The following is a 19,847-nucleotide window of genomic DNA, read 5'->3' on the forward strand; positions in this document are numbered from 1 at the left end:
ATGACAGGACAAGCTGTATTCCATGTCTTGAAACATTTTGTGTGACAGGAACGGGAGGAAGAGAGAAATCTTGGCATTTTTTGACTTTTTTTTTTCCAGCTAAGAATCAAACAGAGGTGTTTTTATAATTCCGATTACAAATGGGGAAATAGAGCATGCAAGAGATTCAGTGAGCATCTTAACACTGTTTTAAGATACTTAAGCATTTGAAAAATACATGATGAAATTGTATTCTGCAGCTCATGAAAACTGTTTGTTCCAAAATTATTCTGCAGCACATTTATTTGGATTATTTAAAAAGCCCAAGAGCCAAGAGTTTATAATAGAAGTACAGACAGATTGGGACTGGTAAATATAGCAGTGCTAATAGCATCTCTCTTGCATGCAGGCTGAGCGTTGTAACGTGGAGTTGGGCATATTTGCTTTATCCCAGAGCAGCAAAACCATGTGAGAGTTATACAGGTCACCTGGCAAGAGGGCAAAGCCACTCAGGCTTATGAATTTAACAAGTCAGAAAGAGAAGAAAACATTTTGGAATTATTATTTTTTTAATTTCAGCCTCTGGAGCTCACACCTGCCTTCATTTCAAGGGGAGAAGAATTTACATAGGCTACAGCTGGTCATGATTTTTTTTCATTTTGATGCCTTTTGTAGAAGACCTCTCCTGTCCAGGAGAAGTTTCCGATGAGAGGAAGGCTGACCTCTTCTTCTTCATGCTCCTGTGCAGGTTACTGGGGTCCTGACACTGGCTATGATGCAACTTTAATGCCTGTGCCCCCTGAGGGAATGGCCTCCGTCCAGCCAAAGCAGCCCTGGCCAGTGTCCACCAAGGTGGACCAGACACCTTGGAGCCACCTTGGCATTCACTATGGGCCACCCAACTTCGTGTACACTTAAGGGCTGGAGGCACAATGTGCCCAGCTTGCTGCCAAGGCTGCAATGCCTTGTACAGACTGGGGCAGTGTCAGCTCCAGGTGGCTTGGTAGGCAGCCTGCCTAGCAGATCCCATCAGAGCAGCATGTAAATGTTTCTTTTCTGATCATCTCTGGACCATCTTTGGGGACCACAGCTTGGGAACCAATAGCCAAATATTTATCTTGTCTTGTGTCATTCTCATTTTTGTGAATGACTGTAGAAGATTTGGCCTTCATCCTGGAACAGAATTAGTGGATGGGGGTGAGAAGAGACAGCTCTGAGAAGCTTCAGATGAGACATTAATTCATATTTATGCAAATATCCCATTTGTGGCCTGGATATGCAGGAAAAAACTACTGCTTAAAGCATAGGTTCTGATCTGGAATCAAATGTTGTCTGTCCTGGCCACCAAATCCGTGTGATCTGACAGAGCAGGAGGTACCTGGGGACTCTTCAGAGGTCTGGTGCACTGCACACGATAGCTGACGGCACCAAGTGCTACAGGCAGGGGCTCAGCTCACCTAGCCTGGGTGTTGGCAGTGTCCATACCACTTTACTGTCACCTCCCATCAGATCAGTAAGCCTAACAAACATAGCTGAAGGTGAGAATCGATTGACAAAATGTGGGTACCACAGCAGTGCAGAACCTAAATAGAGATCTTTCAAACAAAGCCTTAAATTTGTTTCTGTGTATAAATGATCTGCCAGTGCTGATGGTTCCACGCACTAATGTGGTTTGTCTGTAAGTTTATTTGCCATCTTCCTCTAATACAAATTATTATTTCTTTCTACTTCAGTTGCTTTTTCCTACGACTCCTGACCCAGGCTTTTGTTCTATTCTGATTCCTTTGAAAAGACTCCATTCCGCAGCAGCAGGGTGGTGGCGGTCTGAGCCTCAGAGGGAGCTGGAGGAGGAAGAATTCACTTTATTCCAGGGAGTTTCACCTGGGGCCTGTTTTCTGCTTAACATGACACATCACTGATGTCTAATTTTCGCAGCAGGTTTGCATTCCTACTGGACTTAAAATGCCAAAGGCTTTCAGTGACTGCTGGTCAGCCCACATCGCTGCTGGAAGCGGGGGGTGAGCAGGTTGGGTGGTGGCAGTGGGTATTATATTAGGCCCATTGCCTGGAGATTTCTTTACAGCCAAGTGTGTCCCTTGCAACTTACTGGAGTAGTTGAATTTTGCTTGTTTGCTCAGGGGGCTGTGCAGCTTTTACCGAGTCGGTACCGGAGGGTCTCTGTGTTTCACTGTGGGACCTGAGCCTCTCGTGCACAGCTGTGTTCGGAAGGCAGCTGTGGTTATAGTGGGCTGGTGTGGGCACTTTGGTGGCTCTGACATTGAAAAGCTCTCTTTAAAAAGCCTTCACATTACAAGTAATGATAGTCAGAGTAAAAGAATTTGTAATTGGTGCAAAAGATGTTAAAGAAAACTTGAAGAAACGGGTGTTCATCATTTGTGGTTTCAAGTGAGTGCTTCAGGTTGGATTTTATGGTTGCCAAGATAACCCATCAGCTGTTTCGAAGGTGCTTTCCAATGTGCCCTCATCTTTCATTAATATATATATATTTTTTTTTTCTGAAATCATATATATATTTGTGTTCAGTGCAAGAGTATAGCAGGCTCTTCTGGTGAGCTCTGTTTGTTAACAGGGAATTTTTCTGCAGCTTGTTTCAGCTGTGTCACTGAGGGTGGCTTGAGTTGTTCTCCACATCTCTGCTAGTGGCATTTACTTTGCGTGGTGTTTCCATCAAAAGTAATCAACTATTTCTAAGACAGGGTGATAAAGACAAGATTACAGTCTCAGGACTCTTGGATGAAGTGTTAGATTGTAAGTGTGAGCTGTTCAGTTTTCCAGAGAGGTTCCCCAGGACCTCCAATGTGAAGCCCTGGCTGCCGTGCGCACGGTTCCCAGGTCAGTGATGAGATCTAGACTCTGCTCTTTTTTCCAAACTGCAGGCTTCAAGTAACAATCTTTTTTGGTGCTTGCTCAGATCAGGTGGACCAAAACAGCAGGAAGTGCCTCTGACAGATTTCAAGACTCGAGTGTCTTCAATGAAACCCTGAGGATAGCCAACATCCAGCGACATCAAGGAGGCCGCTACTACTGCAAGGCCGAGAACGGCTTGGGCTCGCCGGCCATAAAGTCCATACGGGTGGACGTGTACTGTAAGTAAACCTCTTGGGAACTTCTTACCATGCTCTCTTAGAAAGAAGTGACTAGTTTTTCTGAAGTCTGGTCTAGAAACCAGAGCACTTCAAGGCAGATTCTGCAGCTTTTATGGTCAGAAGTCTTGTGGCTGCTCCCACTGAAGTCAGATGGGGCTGCTCTTGTATATCTTAACAATAAGTAAATAAATAAATTACAATACTATGGCAAGAAAGAGGAAACTCAGGTCTAACTCAGTCTGCCTCTATATCAGAGGAAGATTTGTCAGCAGCATGCATGGGGTGAAGATCTAGCACATAGCGCAGCCCTTAATCTCATGCATGTTGGATGCCCTTGCTGTCAAAACTGGTAAGCGCAAACACAGATTCTATTTTGCTTTGCTTTAATTGGTCACTAGGGCTGATAGAAAAAGAGGAAACAAATGAAAAGTTCATACTGCAGTGAATGTATCCCATGTGCTTGCACAAAAGAAAATAAAACTGAAAAAAATGCCTGTCTGACCTGAACAAACTCCAGGGTCAGATGAGGCACAGCTCCAGTTCATAGTCAGACAGTTTTTCACTGTGGGTTTAATGGTAAACTTTGTGTTTAACTCTAATTATGTGATTGGATTCAGCTGTGTGAAAGTGAAAAGATCTGAAAGCCCTCATGCAGCTGTGGTTTTGTTCACACTTCAAATTAAGAAAAACAGTTAAAATTCTGCTTGAAACACTTCAAGGTGGAAAATCTTTGCAATATATGTTTGAAGAGTCTCATATAAAGAAACATATTCACATGCATGTACGTATTTAAACCGATTCTTTCAAAAAGAAGGTTGTCTTGTGACTAGATAAGCATTGGGCTTTTGTTTTCCCAAAAATACCCTCTCTCTGTTGGATGAACTTCAAGATGTTTGCTACTTCAGAGACCCACGTGGTGGTGATTTCTGTGGTTCAGTTTTGGGATTGTGGAGAAAGGCAATTGGGGGATTTTCTTGCCTTGCAGAAATTGTCAGGATGCTCCCTTCGCCTCATGATTTGCTTAACTAGCTATAACTCATACCAGTGCCAAATTTCTACATCTTTTATAAACAATAACCAAATTAGTAATTGCTCGTTAGCTTGTTGAAGTCCAATAAATATGCAGACAGACCCTGCTGACTGCATGCAAGCACAGCAGGCAGAGCAGGTACAGCACTTGGTACTGGTAACGGGGCTGGCCTGAGGCTTGCAGTGTGGATGAGGAGGGGTTCAGGGCCTGTTGGGGTGCTTCATGGTCCCACCGCTCCTGCTGACCCCATCTTCAGGCTTCCTGGTGAGCTGCCACCTCCTGCAGGCACGCAGGGCTGCTAAAAGTGTTCTGTAGCTCAGCTACATGTATCTGCTTGAACAAAAAAGAACAAAAAATTAAGTCTCTTCTGGATGGTGTTTAAGCACCTCTCTCGTGTTTCAATGCCCGTGTGTTAGGTTGTCCTTCATCCTTAATTTTAGGTGTGGCTGTGACAAGAAGTGAGGTCTGGAAGCTGGGGTGCTGTGTGATCTGAACACCAAGGGTTTAGAAAGGTTGTTTGGAAACCCTGTTTTTCCTAGACTTAGATTGAGACTTCCTTCTGGTAGGCATCTTTTTCCTCCCATTGTGTGTTGTTTAGCTATTAATCTGTGTTCTTGGATCTGCTGTCTGGGATTTATGATGTTTTTGTTGTTTTGTTTTGTTTTGAACATCATATGCTGCTTTTTAATGCACCTCAAATACAGATGTATTTCTGGAACACAACAGGCTTTCAGGTTCCAGCTGTGATTAAATCCTAGGTGATTTCCCATCATATGCAGGCTGCTATTTCACCGGGTATTGTCATCTGTTAATGGTCAGATATTTGTAGGCAGGCATCGCTGGTGCAGTACGCTCAGGGTACCGGTGTAGATTGGATCTAGCTGTGAAGAAGATAGGAGAGAAAACCCCGTACACCACAGAAGTCAGGCAAGTTAAAGCTCATAAGAAATCCAAGCATTGGAAACTGAAATTTCCAAATAGCTTAGAATAATCTTGCTTTATCAGTGGATATTTTGTTTTGATTTTCTATTCATTTAAATACCTGCAGGAGGGAGCCGAGGGGCCGGAGCCCTGGCACAGGCTGCCTGGAGGGGCTGGGGGCTCCTCGGGGACATCTCCAGCAGCCGCCTGGCTGTGGGGCTGGGCACCCTGCTGGGGGGTGCTGGGGCTGGGGGGCACAGGGGCACCCAGAGGTGCTCCAGCCCCAGCTGTGTGCTAATTGTGCAATGCTCTGTAGACCATATGCTGTGTCAGGGGCTCTTAGCAGATCTGTTGGGTGTGGGTGCGTTTTCTTGAATAATTGCTGATGAGAAGCTTTGCTTAGAGACCCCCAGATGAACCAGAAAGGTCCAGAGTACTCAGCCATTGTTCTATATCAACATGTCTTTTATTTTGGTGTTAATGAATGTTTAGTAGGATTATGTAGAGAAAGGCAATTTTCTTTGTGGATTTAGGTAACTTTCAAAAACAGAACTTTAAAACAAGGCTATACTCACTTTTTGAACACAAAACTTTATCAATGGAGAAAGAAATAAATGCTTTTAATTTTGTGATAAAATCACAAAATCTCTTTAAGAAAAAAAAAAAAAGTTTATTTTTTTAAAAAATATATGGATGAAAAATCACCATAAAGAGAGAAAAACATATTGTAGTTGTATTCTATACTAGTTTTGGATCCAAGAGCACTTTTGAGCTAATTTAAGTCTTCAGCCTCTAATTTAGGATTTGAAAAGGCACTATATTTGTATAGCTTGGAAATGAATTGTGGAAAAAAAATCCACAAAAAAGTCTTTGCCTCCTCATTCATCTCCAGTACTGGTACGCTGGCTGGATGGCAAATTGTAATATCCACACTGGGTTGGAAAATATCATTCTCCAGTAATTTCCTGGGTTTCATTTTCCCATTAGCTCTGGCATTCATCAACACTGGTAACCCTGCTTGCTGCTGCTGCAATGATTTGTTGTACAGATAGAAATGGTGGCGGAGCCTGGCCTTGGTCAGTGTGAGGGGAGAGGGGAAGATTGCTTTATTTTTATGGACTTCTTGCAGTCTTAAAAATACTTTTAGGTTTGTTTTTACAGGAAGGCTCCAGCAGAAGTCTGCCAAGATGCTTTGCACAGATCTGCAAGTGTCGGGTGGCGGTGTGTTTTGGGTCTTGCCCATGATGTGCCTGGGAACTGCAAGAGGGAACCACGTCCTGTGAAAACCTCTGTTTCTTTCTCTGCCCTGGTGCTTGTTTCTATTTGGGACCATCCACAAATAGTGGTTACCAGGTCTCTGTTCACACACTGCACAGCAGGACCCAGAAGGGGAGGTTCATTTGGTGTTTGGAAGTAAATAATTTGTCTTCATAGCTGTATCTTATTCCTTAATCTCTGAAAGTACAGTAGAGGCATAAAGGCTACTTGGTATTATTTTGGGGGGTCCCATAATTCTGATTTACAGTTTTGTAAAAACTACCTAGCTATGACTTTGAATTATATGCTGCTTGAGGGCATTTCTTTTATTGCTGCTAGGCATTAAAAAACAAGAAACAACCCCCCCGACATCTGATAACTACATTCATGGGTAAGGATCAGAGGTAAGGAGTTAAACTAAACACGTGCAGTCACTCTGAACATAGCTGGGGGTGTAATTCCTTTGCTGGACTGAAGGGAAAACAACTGCTTGGTGAAGAATGAGTAGTTTGCGTTGTTTACAGCCAAGCAGGTAATTGTGGGCTGGCTTTACTTGGTTCTCATCAGACATGCCTGCTAGATTGCTATATCTCAGAGAGATCAAGGAATGCCCTACAGAGGCACCGTTCCCATCATGGTACATTCAGTCATGACACTGCTCCTAGTGACATACCAAGGAAAGGGAGGAATTGTCTTGGCACTGCTGCAGGTGAAGGTGCTGGCACGGTGCCTACTGCATTTAAAGCTACCAAGGGTAAGGCTAAACAAGGCTGTGATCTCTTCTGTTCATTTAATGTACACAGATCTAAGTCAAACCTTCAAAACAAGGCAGTCCTGTTTGGTCTGCTGTCAAAGTATTTCGATGTTTCAAAGTGGAAGGAAAATAAAGAATGCGTGTTGCCAAAGTTCTCATCTCATCTGCTGCTCTTGGAAACAGAGGAGCCCCTGCCTGTTCCTGGGCAGGCACCGAGCTTCCTTTGAACACTTTCCAACTCCTCATCAACTTGGTTTTCTTCGCTAGTTTCTTCTAGAAAGATCTCCTTTCTGCTTTCTAGGCGGGGTGGGACTGGCAAATAGAAGAGTAACAGTCTCTTTCTTAGAAGACAACTTTCTATCCTTACTTTATCTATCGAAGAAAAGAACATTTTGCTCTTCTGGCTTTGGCTGAAGATCTCTTTTATTGCTTCAGGTTGAGATAAAGGCACCTGCTCACCTCTGCAGTATATTCTCAGGAGGAAGGTTTCCATTCCTGCTTAGCCACCAGGAGAAGAAACTGCCGCAGACATCCAAGCTGTATTCATCCTAGGCTTGAACTCTTTTTCTTCTTCTTTTTCTGGAAGTATCCCTTTAAAGTGTATCTTATCTTTCCCCTTTGAAGAAAAAGCTTTTGTACTTGACTCCTAGGAACATTTTTGCTTGAGTTTTGGAGGACACTTTCCCCTTTTATAAGGAAGGAAGCTTACTGTATAAATTAAGTCTTTTGATTTAAAGAAGCAGAGCACTATCAAGGCTTTTATGCTTGTTCCTGAAGGACAATTCACCAGATTTTTAACAAAAAAAAAGTGTACTAATTGTTTCATTGAAAATGTGTTTTTTTTTTTTTTTTTTTTTTTTTTAACCCTCTTACCTCACAGATCCTTGTTGGACACAAGGCCAGGCTGCACAACCTGAGTAAAAGAAATTGAAGAGAATTTTAATTTATGTTAAAAGTTTTCTGAAATGAATTTGGAAGTCAGGAGGAAGAATGTGTATCAAACAGATTTAGTGCACAGATATGGTGAGATTTTATTGTGCAGTATATGAGAGAGATACACTGCCAGGAAAGATTGCTTGTTGAGGGAGATCTGCAGTTCCAGGATCAAGAGGTTGATCTGGGGCTTTAGCAGGAACAACCCTTATTTTTGTTCACAGATCCACTTAAATCTGTGTTGCAGCTCTGTTTCCAGGACCCATCCCTTTACACCAGCTGAGTTAAATAAGTGTTGGTGTGCGTGTAAACTCTCACTGTGCTTAATGCATGGGGAGGTCGTAGGTATCTTGGGTCTCTGCTTACCATCTGCGAGGTTTCCCCAGCTGTTTCACTTCCCAGTTCAAATCTCGCATTCCAGTTTTTTATGGTTTGCTGATGTGGCTTCTGCTTCTCAGACGGTTCTCAGGGTGTGTGGCTGCAGCAGTTGCTTTTGCTGCCCATCATCTCCATTGCCCCAAGGAAGTTTTTATTGTAGACAAGTTCAGCATCTGCCCTAGGCTACCCGTAAACATCATCAGACAGACTCAAGACTTGCTAGCAAGGCCTGGGGGTGCTCAGCATTATCTCCTAAGCTTATGATGGCAGCAAGGAAAAGATCAAAGCAAGATCGAGCTTTGGACTCAACACCAGGCCCAGTCTTCATGCCCTTATATTGATAGGGATCATCTTTGTCTGAAGAGCACTGCTTTCAGAGGTGCGTTTCCTTGCACCAGTGCTTGTCTGAGCCCAGAGATTTTGTCCAACGCAGCTCCTGTGGCTGCAGCCATCCCCCAGGGGTTTTGCTGCAGCCCCGCAGTTGGGGTGGTACCTTGGGGGCTGCAGGGCTGACTGAGACATGTTCACTGCTGACAGATTATTTTAGCAGACAGGGAGCATCACAGCTTCCCTGGCTTGGGATGACACAAAATGCTGCTGATAATGTGTGTTAAATGACACAAATATCAAACTGCTGATCTCCAGCATTGGAGTGTCCCCGAGCAGTGTGTGCCACCACGGGGCTGCATGAGAAGTGTTATCCAGAGGGAGCACGGGGCTCTGATTCAGAGCTCATGGGCCTGGCTTCCCTTCCCAGCCTGGAAGGAGGTATTTCAGGGAAATGCTGAGCTCTGTTAGGGGGATTCAGTTACATCTCTCTGTCTCTGGCATTAACGTTAATGGCAGTCATATTGCTCGGCCCCACACGCAGCAGTCCAGGTTCACCCCTAATTTCCTGCCCACGGCACAAATCTTGTTGTTAGCACGGAGAATCCAATTTGATGTCAATAATTATTTCGCTCCTAACAATTTCTTTGCTGGGCCACTGCAGAAGTACTCTGCATCGTGCCCTGGCAGGTCACTACCACAGCCTTTGGATGTGCCTGATGGAAAGCCTTAGCTTTGCTTTATTTCTTCCTTAATGGCATAGAGACACACGCAGCCAGGATGATATGCTTAGTTATGTAGAGCAAAACAGTCCAATTTATTCTGGTAAGGTTGTCTGCAGTGCTGTAGGAGTCAGAGGGGCGGGTGTGATGAAGGTAACCGAGGTGAGGGAGGTTACGAGAAGCTAATGAAGACGCAGGGCTGGGAATGGGGAAGGGACTTAACCAAAACTGCCAGCTGCTCCTCACACCGCCCCTTGTGCTCCGTCCTTCTCAGCCTTCCCTGTTCACCACGGTCCTAGGAAGCCAGAGAAACTGGATTTAAATTTGGTGAGACGAGGAGGAGGCGATGCTTTCTGCTGGAGTGCTATTTTTGTTCTGGATTAGATAATGATGTACCCTTGTTGAATTACAAGGAGGCTGCCCTTCGATTCCCTCTTGCTACAGTGCTAGTACGTGGCCAAGTCCAGTCGGCACCAGGAAGGAGAGAAAGTGGGGAAACTTCCATAGAAAAATATCTAGAAGTGAGCTCTTTTATAGGGATTCTACTGGAGCAATTCCTGCATCACTTCACAGGGGGGATTTGCAGCAAAACCTGTTGTATGCATGCAGTGTCATTGGTGGTAAAAGAGAGTGTTGAAGGTGGTGCTTTCTGGTGAGCCTTACAGTATGCCCTTAGATAATTGCTGTGTTTGTCTTTCGGCATCCCATGCCTTCCAGTTTCCATTGTATGAGAGTGCTAAAGAAATTGCTTTCAAAACCTGAGGCACTCCGCTTTCTCCGTCCTAAATAACCCCCGGATTGTAAGTTATAGGCACTGGCAGCATCCTGTTCTTAGATCTGCATGTGGTTGTTGCTGCTAGGATCCCTTTTAATGTGCAGAAATGTGCTTTTAATGTGCAGAAAACTCACGTAGGGAGAAGAGATCATGCTTCCAGTAAAACACTAATACATACATTGCTGTAATAGGCACATTGCTGTCATAGGCACAGCTCTCCAAGACTTTGCAGAAAATCTGCAGTTGCCTGGGCTGTTTAGGGGGCTTTCAAACGCTGTCTCCTGCACCTGCTCAGGGTTCCCTGTTGCTGGCACAGCACACGGCCGGCTCCCGACGGGCTCTGCAGTGGGGACGCTGCCCCCGAGGCTTGGCTGGCACCTTCAGCCCACGCGTTTGTGGAGCATCTCGTCTGCACTTCTCTCTGCAGATGTTTATATCAGTCTCCTGGTCACAGCAATTAAGATAAAATTTGGGGAATGAAAATATAATTCGGCTGCTTCATTAGTTTCTTTGCTGCCTCTCTGACTTGTGTTTGCCTTGTTCTGGCTGCAATGAATCATGTGTTCGTATTGCAGTGACATTTTTAATTTCCATCTCTGGTATCTGGCGATATTCACTGATATGTTATTTGATCTTCCTTTCTGTCCTTTCATTTATTAGAAGCCCAGTGACATGCTTAAATCCTCATACACATGGTTGGAGGAGAGATCAGAAATAATGAATGCATTATTTTTTTTTTAAAGAGGAAAATTAATATAAGGCAATAACATCGGCATTGTCATATAAGGAAAGCAAATATATTCATCTTTCATCACTTTTTTTGTACGATAAAATAAAAGAAGACACTTGGAAATGAGATATCATACAAATGGAAAGCATTTAAAAGCTTTCCGATATTGATAATTGTAATCTTTCAACATGACAGAAATATAAATGTAATCTGGGGGGTTTTGCTTATGCCTGGTCTGAGGTCAGATTTGCTGCTGTGGTGCTGGGGGCTCTGGGAGGGCAGTGGGGGCGGTCGGAGAGGGGCAGTATGTGGATTTTGGAGCTGTGGACATGTTTGGAAAGTGAGAGCAACTTCGCTGTGGAGCAAGGCAAGGAGTTTCGAAACACTCGTGCTCTAACAGACAAAAAGGCATCGTGCATGGTGCTTGGGCTCCCTGAACCTGCTGCAGTGGATGCTCACCAACACCACGCTGGTACCTGTGCGAGCTGACCCACACACAGCTGTAATGGGAGCACAGCGAGAGAGTGGTGGAGGAGGAAATCACTGACACCCAGTGCTGTTGAAGGATTTCATACATATATATAAATTTATTTGGTTAATCATCCCCTTGGTTCAGAGTCCCTGCTGCAGTGCCAGGGGGTGGCTGAGGACTCAAGCCCCTTTCTGAGGACTTCTGCGGTGGCTGTAGCAGCAGAGCGATGCCAGCAGTCTTTGAGCACAAACCCCAGGGCAGACCAAAGCGCAGCAGCATGGAGAGATTTGTCAGCTTGCCAGGACTGTGGCTAACGTCATGTAAGAGCTCAGCACCTCCCAGTTTAACTGGTGAGTAGTTAATTCATTTGGTACAGCCGCATCAACTGCCGACAGGGAGATGGTGAGCTGAGGAGTCTCGTGTGGCTGTGCCATTTGTGTCCTCCTGCATGGGACTCGAAGTGGTGCCGACCTATTATTGCCACCAGCCCATGGATCTCCTCACCACCACCTCTCTCAGTGCTGCTGTCTGGTGGTCCATGCTGGACGTTGGCATCTCAGGGAAATCATTGGCTTTCCCTGAAACAAATTTGAACTGGGGAAGATTTCTTCTCGCTGTCGTTACTTTGGCCATTGCTTGTGCCTGCGTCTTCCACTCCCCTGGGAGAATCTGCCTGTCCCTCTCGATCTTGCTCATGAATCCTTGCTGGACGGTTGGATACAGAGGAGAGCTGCCTAGTTATCGCCTGAGGAGGTACAAGATTGCAGTGGAGGATGCATCTGGAAGGCTGAAGGGCAGATGATGATATCTCACAAATAGATCAGAGGCTGCTTAGCGGTACTTGCCTGAAATTAGTTTCCTGCTATGTGTGTGCACATTATCCATGAGGGTAAGGAAAAGCACCCAGGCAAGGGTGGGAGTGTTGCAGAATTTCAGTGAGAAATGAAAAATCCGTGAGCTACCCTTTATTATCCAAAAAGCAGTTTGCCTGAGGCGTACAAGCAGAAATGCCTTTTGTAAAGATTTGTCTTCTTCGTTTTTTTTTTTTTTTTTTTTTTGTACTTTCAATGCACATGTAGACTTTAAGAAGTTTTCTGTAACTTTTTATTCTTTTTTTTTTTTATTTTATTTATTTTTTCAAAAAGAACATGCCTGAAGATTGTACTTTTCATTGCACAGGACCTGGTTCATTCTGCTTTCTGTATAGCTGTCACCCGTGCGGGTATAGAGGTTTCTGCTTCCCCTGGCAGGCAATATGTTGTGTTCTCCAGTAATATGCTGTTGCTTGTTTCAATTGAGGTCTCGCTCCCTGGCGTGGGAGAGCAGGCTGGGCTCCCTGCTGCGGGGTTCGGCTCTTGTGGAGTCGTTGTGAAACACGATCTGGAATATATTTACACGTGAGCCAGGAGAGCTGACCCAAAGCGGACTGCCGCTGGGGTCTCAGAGGCCATCCCTGGTGGTGGCAGCTCAGATTGCTTGAGGTGCTGCTGGTAGAAATCTCATCTGAACCTTTCCTGCTCAGCCTAGCAGTGGAAGGTGTTTTCCTGATGGATACAAGAGGTAAGAAGCTGACAGTAAGCTTTTTTAGGAAGGCTGAGCAAAGCACAGCGTGGTGTCCGTGGACGTTATTGACTGTAGTGGGCTACGGCGGCAGCAAGGAAAAGTAAGGAAGGACGTAGCTGTGTATTGTGGAACAAGGGAGGCAGCTGTGCCATAAAATATTAATGCAAATGTGGAGCACTTACAGTAATTTCAATACCTTTTTACACCCCCAGCAGTCACACTATTCAGACTGAATTAAATAGCTTTGCAGTGACTGTTAAATGTTATCAGCTCCTTACTGGCTTGTGTGCGTTTTTATTTTCTACTATGAAAATCTTTGTACAAGCAAAAGAAAAAAAGAAAAAAGCAAGCCTGATGTTGTTCGTGCTGATGAAAGGTTGTATTTAGTGCTTGTAAAATGCCAACAAAATACGTGCATGTTCAGAATTGAGCCAGAATGATAAAATGCTTTGCGTGCTTCATGCACTGCAAAATTCCTGGTTTGTGGCACACTTCTGATCAAACCCTTTATGGTATTTTTTTTTTTTTTAATATACATAATTGTGCACATCTAATTTTTTCAGCTGTATGAAAACCCCTGCTTTGCCCAGCCATGCAGTTTAACCTCTTGTTGCTCCTTTCATGCTTTGCCAGGCTCTGCACAATGTCCTGTTGCAACTCACTGCTCATAACAAACAGTTCTGGCTTTAAAACTTGGTGGGAACCTGAAGGGCCAGGAAACAGCCCCAAGGCACAGCCTGAAAGCTGGCTGCTGCCCCAGGCACTGCATCCCTTTGGGGTGTGTTTGAGCAGAGTCCCAAACAGAAAAGGAGGGAGATGTTTTGCCCCACGTGGTTCCATTCTCCTTTTCCGAGTTCGTGCTCATTTTTCTAAAAGCGTTTCACTTCAGGGTGCTTGACAGAAAGTTGTTCCAAGTGTGCTAAGACCATGTTATTCAGAATGAGGACAGCATTTAGATGGGTTTCTTTGTCCATTTCTGTATGTAAATTGTGTACATATCTTCTGTTCCGTGTTTGAAACAGGCAACTGAAAACGCAGCCCCCAACTGAGGTAGGTGGATATGGAGATTCCCCATCGGGTGCTAATGTGGGAGCTGCCTGGATGCTCCTGAGTGCTGGATCTTACTGTGAACACGTAATGCTGGCCCAGGGAGATGGCACAGCAGGGTTGTATGTGTGTGGTTCTCACTGCCCTGTCCAGCCATTTCGGATCTCGTTGAGGCTGGAGGCCTGTGTCTGTGTGCTGCTGTGCAGGGAACACAGGGCTGGTTAGTAGGGATGGAGGGAAAATGGTTCTGGAGGGGAGGAGCCTCCCCAGAATTTCTGAGATGGGAAAGCAGAGGAGTACTATAGCCCAAGAACAAAGGTGGTGCAATCCCTGTAACACCCCGGGTCTGTGTGTGTGATTTTCTGGACTTTTCCAGGAGGGCTCAATTTGCAGGAGTGCCCTGGAGCCGCGCAGAGGAGCAGAGCAGTGGGATTTGGCTGACAAGCCAGGCTCCAGGAAGGAAAGAAGAGGGAAGCAGCGGAGAGAAGCATTTCAGCAGGCTCTTGGAGTGCAGCCTCATTATTTCATTTCATTGCCACAGCGAGCTGTGTTTTGGTGCTAATTGCAGCCCCATCAGCTGAGAAGACCACCGCGAGGCTTCAAGGTCCCGTTCCACCTGCCATGCCTGGCAGCTCCGCTCATAGTCACCTTTTAGAGGCCAGGGGCTGGGCTTCGTCACAGCCCAATTTCCCGCTTCTCTTGTTTAAAAATCATTTAAAATGCAGCTGCTATTTTAAGCCTTGGCAGCCTGCTGATGGCCTGATCTGAAATGATGTTGGTTTGCCTAATAGCTTGGGATTTTTATGCAGTAGGTGTTGGGACTGCAGTGTCCCTAATAGCATATTTTAGAGTTCTGATGGATTTTTAAATAGCTTTCCAGCATTAAGGCAGGCTTTCCTGTAATCTGCATTTTCCAGTAAAATAGGAGCCTGGTTACCTACTGATCTGTAGTTTTCAGGATATCTATTCATGCCCCTTCTTTCTCACTCTACGCTATTTTTTGCCTTCATTAGTCCATCAGGCTGCACTGCAGCCTGCACTGACGGAGACCCATGTCAAAGTAAGCTTTGTTTAGAAAAAAAAAATCTTTACTTAACCCTCTCTTTGAAATAACGGAGAGTAAGGCCAGAGAGCACCTATGGGTAAGCAAATGTCCCCAGGTATTAAGTGCTTTGTGTCTTGCTCACAGGATTTGGGGGGATGCTCTTTTTCCCCAGATCATTTCCAATTCAGGCACACAAGTGTCAAGTAGACCACCAGGGCACAATGTATAGGAAATTCTATTACATGCAGGTTTCCAGAACAAAATCCATTGCTGTTCACATTTCCTTTCCTTTCGTAGAAATATTCGCAGTGCCTGTGTTTACTGGAACGTGTGCTCCTTGATGCCCTAGTACTGTGAGCTGGGCAGGGGCACCACCCAGAACTTCTTCCTAATGGGAAGTAAGAGCATGTGCCGTGAGTGTCCACATCTAATATGTTCTGTTTCATCTTGCTCCAGTGTGCTGGAGGCACTTCTCATAAATTAAACTGACGGTGATTAGGGAAAAACTGTAACTCTTCATAACCAAAATGTGAACTGCTGATCTCGGATGGCTTCTCACTGCCTCTTGTGGTGGCCTGGATACTGCTTCCCACCCCGAGTGCTGCCTTTCAGTGTGTTTCCATACTGTGAGGCCTTCTTTGACCATTTGTTTTTTGCAAGTCTGTAGGTGCACATATGGATTGGTTTGTAAAACCCTAAAAAAAGTCCTGTATTGCTTCTGTGCTGGTGGGGCTCTGGGAGGCGTGCGGGAGTCTCAGCTACAGGGCAGCTGGAAAAGCTATCTGAAACCAGAGCCAGGGCAGCCCGGGATTACCCGGCAGGATTCTGACACAGTGACCCACGATGACAATATCATCAATTAAAAGCAGGTATGACCCCTTATATGAGCTCTGGAGAGAAGTCTCCGGCAAACGGGGGTAGGAGGAGCTGGTTCCTATGGCCCCCTTCCCCTCCTGCTCAGCCTTGGCACTGCTGCACTCCCTCCTGACGTGTTGGACACTCGCTGCCAGAGGCTGGTTGCCAAAATGGAACAAGAACACCAGGCAGCTTTTCGTGGTAGTGCCTGCTGGGTTCTTTATACGTGGTCTCCAGTCCTTCTGGAGGCTGGAGTTCCTCTGGAGACTGGTGTCCGTGCACGTTGAGTGGCACCAGGTGACACCAGACTGAGAAGGACCACGGCCCTGGGAGGCAGCAGCTTTGCACTCAGAATTGGCCTGGACAAGTTTGAAGAGATCCAAAACATACAGGCCACAAATGGGTAAGAAGGCAGCTGGATCTCCATCCTTAGCTTTCACAGAGGAAAATAGGCGGCAGTGGACTGGTGGGTCTGGTGGGCCAGGAAGGTTTCTGGTGCAGGAGTGAAATAATTTATGAGGATCAGTCTGGGTGAAGAAGAGAAGCACAAGGAGGGGCAGGCAGTGTGGTTAGTAGGAGCCTTTGGATGGGCAAAAGAGAAAAGGAACATTTTTTCCAAAAGATCCTCAGAGGATAAGACAGGCAGATTGGCTTAAGGTGCAGTGAGAGATCTGGGTTAGACAGCAAGAAGAAAGCTGTTTGATATCAGAGATGGACAGATAGAGGGCCTGCAGGGGACATGGAGGGCCCCGGGCAGAGCGCAGGAGCAGGCAGTGCGGGCAGTGCCCAGCCTCCTCTGGACACGGGCAGGGGGACCGGGCTGTGATGTGGTTTTCCCATGAGACCTGCAGTCCGAGGTGGCTTCTCTGCGAGTAGGAGAGTGCAGGAAGTCCACTGGAACACACAGAGATGCATTAAGTAACCAAACTGGGAAAAAAATACATCCATCATAAAAAAATGTATCTCAGAAGAGTTGCAGATAGACTGCTGGTGTTAGTATTTTTTTTTTTTCATTTCATTTCATTTCTTTTTTTTTTTTTCCTTTTTTTTTTTTTTTTTTTTTTTCAGTGAAACAGCTGCTTTTTAAAGCAGAAAAATTCGAACCAACTCAGAGGCCAGTTACTTACTTTATTTTTGCATACATTTGTCAATACTGAGAAGAATTTGAGTGTGTTATTTAAGCTTGGACTTGAATCCCTATGTAGTTACAGTGCTGATTGTGTTCGTGCTGGATCTGGGAGATCTACCGAAATAAATTACCACGGAGTTGGGCCCACTGTGTTTATGAAACTGCACAGCCCAACACCAGTGCAGTCTGCAAGGCTGAATGGCACGGGCTGATTTTAAATTAAACTGATGAAGATGAAATGTGTTAAAATATCCCAACAGAGGGCTTATTTGCCAGCTGTTTGATTGTTTTCCTCTGGCATTATCTGTGAAGCAATTACACATGAATAAAAACTTCTTGAGATGCTTTCAAGGAAATATTGACCACTAACATTTTAATTAAGGCACATTGAAGCTGAAACATTTGAATCAACAATAAGGACAATAGCAAAGCAGGTTGGGTTTCAAAAAAGGAGGCTTGTTTACCACCCTCCTAATAACACATCCAGTCTGTACCCTTGACTGAAGTGTCACTATAAGCTAGCTACATACATCCATTTTCCCTTCTTTGTCTTAAAAATAATCATAAAAATTTGAAGGAGGGTCAATTTTCGCTGCCATCGCCTTGCTGTGCAGCTTTTCTCTGGCACTGCTGCTGAAGTGAGTGAAGTGAGGAGAGGTAAACTTGTTCTGTGTTCTGCTGGAGGGGGAAGGATGGACACAACAGGATGGACACAAAAGGATGGTCTTGGGCGCATGTCTGAGGTGCTGCTTCAGGCAGGTCTGTGCCCTTGCTTCAGTTTAGCCACAGCCCTGTAAACCTGAAGCAGCGGTCCTGGGCCTGGTGACTGTACTGAAGGGTTCAGCAGGAAAATCAGTCCTTTCCTGTGCAAGAAGGAGGATGGTTTTACTGCTCAGGAGTCATCCTGTATCCACCTGTATTCCTCCTGAAAGCTGCACATGGCAGGGCCACGGGGCTTGGCTTGGGGAAGTATATTGCCACTACATTTTACACTGACGTAGTTTGCTCCTCAAAAAGAAATACGTCATTTTCAGGAAGCCCTCAGGAAATTTTCTACCCAAATGTTTTTTCTAAGGTATATGTGTGATGATGGGGAAGGTAAATAGCCCTCCTGCCTTCAGTCCTCTGTTGGAGTGCCGCTGAGCCTAGGGCTTGGTGCTGACAGTCCAGCCTGGCCGGCTGCATTCCCCTGGCTCTGGGTGACCCCATTTTGGTGAGGTGCTGCCCTCCCCTCCTGCAGCACCTCCAGGTTGGACTCCACAAGCCAAGGAAGCTGAAAGTGAAACAAGTCTTGGATCAAGTGCTTAGGCCTTCTCGATTAAATGGAGCAAGACGCTCTTCTAAGGTACGGTAGCATTTAGCTTCTCGTGTCACAGAAGAACTTTTGGAATTTACCCATGGTAAACGTGGATATTTATAAAAGAAATCTTGAAGAGAATTTTGGACCTGCTGCTCACATGGGATGTTTCTCTGTAGTCAACAGGATCATGATGGTAAAGTTTTTGTGGGAGTGCTACAGCCCCTGATCATTTGTATGTGGTGGGATGTGCGCCCAGGTACACATGGCCTTGCCTGAGCCCGTGGTCCAAACTTCTCCTCCCAGCAGCAGTGGGAAGGATCGGGCTCTTCAAGAATGCAAGGAATTCATCCTCCTGCAGGCAGGGAACATGGTTAGGTGGGTTGCACTCACCTGCCTTTCCCTGCTGTTGCGGCCCCAGCCTGGGTTAACCTGCGTGTGGTGCCAGCACAGCCTGGAAAAGCCTCGGTGCGACAGCCTGTTAGTGTAAACGGCAGCTCAGTGTGTCGTGGATGGCATTTCCCGGCTTTTTTAATAACTCTACAGTAACTCTTATACTTAACAATTAGACACCTGGGTCTAAGAAGAGGAGTAATTTATGGTGCTTATACTTTTATGGAGTATTTAGAAGCAAAACAGCTGTTTATAGGCAATCTGCACAACCGCTGCTACTTGGCATGGCTCGCACCCTCCAGTGGGTTCAGCGAAGCAAGCATCACTGCAGCTTAACTCTGTGGTGGAGAGATGGCAGCATGCAAATGCAGGGTTTGTTGTGGGGAACTTAGGGTTGTTAAGGAAAGAAGCAGTTTATGAGCAGCACATGGAGATCACCCTCCTGCTGGATGATTTATTCTGTAGCAGGAGCTCGATCGGGTGGACGAGCCCCAAGGAGGCATGCTTTACTGAAGGGTTCATTTCCTAATTCTGGGAATTTGGGGTTGGCTTTTTAGTAAGCAGCTCTCCAAAAAAGACAAGACTTAAACCAAACCCAGGGAGTCTTACAGCACTGGTGCCTTATTGAAATTTTTGCTGAAAATGGGCTCTCGGAGACATTGAGTAGAAGCATGGAGTTAACAGTGCTGGCATGTAAACATCTCAAGGAAATCACTTCATAAAAGAGAGGCGGGGCATTTTTGTTCCTTTTTGGAAAGAAAGGACAGCTCTGGGCATGTGACAACACTGCCCCTTTAAACAAGAATTACAAACTGCATCCTAAAGCTTCTTCAGTGGGTGCCATTTGGAATTCAGCCTACGTTCCCCTGTGCCTCTCCTTCAGTGTGTGCTGTTATCCACACTATCTTCTTCCTTACTTGAGGAAATACTCCAGGGTGTCAATCATTTGGGGATGGCAAACGTTGAGCTTTAATAACCTACTTGAGGCTGTCCTCGGCGTGGAGATCAGCAAGGGGCTTGGAGTCCAATCAAAAGCATTCAACCACACCTGATTCTCATCTGCTTGTGATACGGGTGATTTGGTGATGACCTGATTTTTACAAGTATAGTCATTATTTTCTGGGCTAGACCAT

General features: G+C 45.5%; 1 protein-coding gene across 3 annotated transcripts in view; it reads left to right on the forward strand.

Moving 5' to 3' along the window:
• The window catches only part of MDGA2 (MAM domain containing glycosylphosphatidylinositol anchor 2), a 328,803-nt gene that overhangs the window by 126,231 nt on the left and 182,725 nt on the right, over window positions 1–19,847 (forward strand). For all 3 annotated transcript variants that reach the window (XM_084522442.1, XM_084522443.1, XM_084522444.1), the window contains exon 3: window positions 2,912–3,086. In XM_084522442.1, the coding sequence (XP_084378568.1) occupies window positions 2,912–3,086 (175 nt within the window). The remainder of the gene's footprint in view (window positions 1–2,911; window positions 3,087–19,847) is intronic.

Source organism: Aythya ferina (assembly GCF_964211825.1).
Source record: "Aythya ferina genome assembly, chromosome: 5".
Taxonomy (NCBI): domain Eukaryota; kingdom Metazoa; phylum Chordata; class Aves; order Anseriformes; family Anatidae; genus Aythya; species Aythya ferina.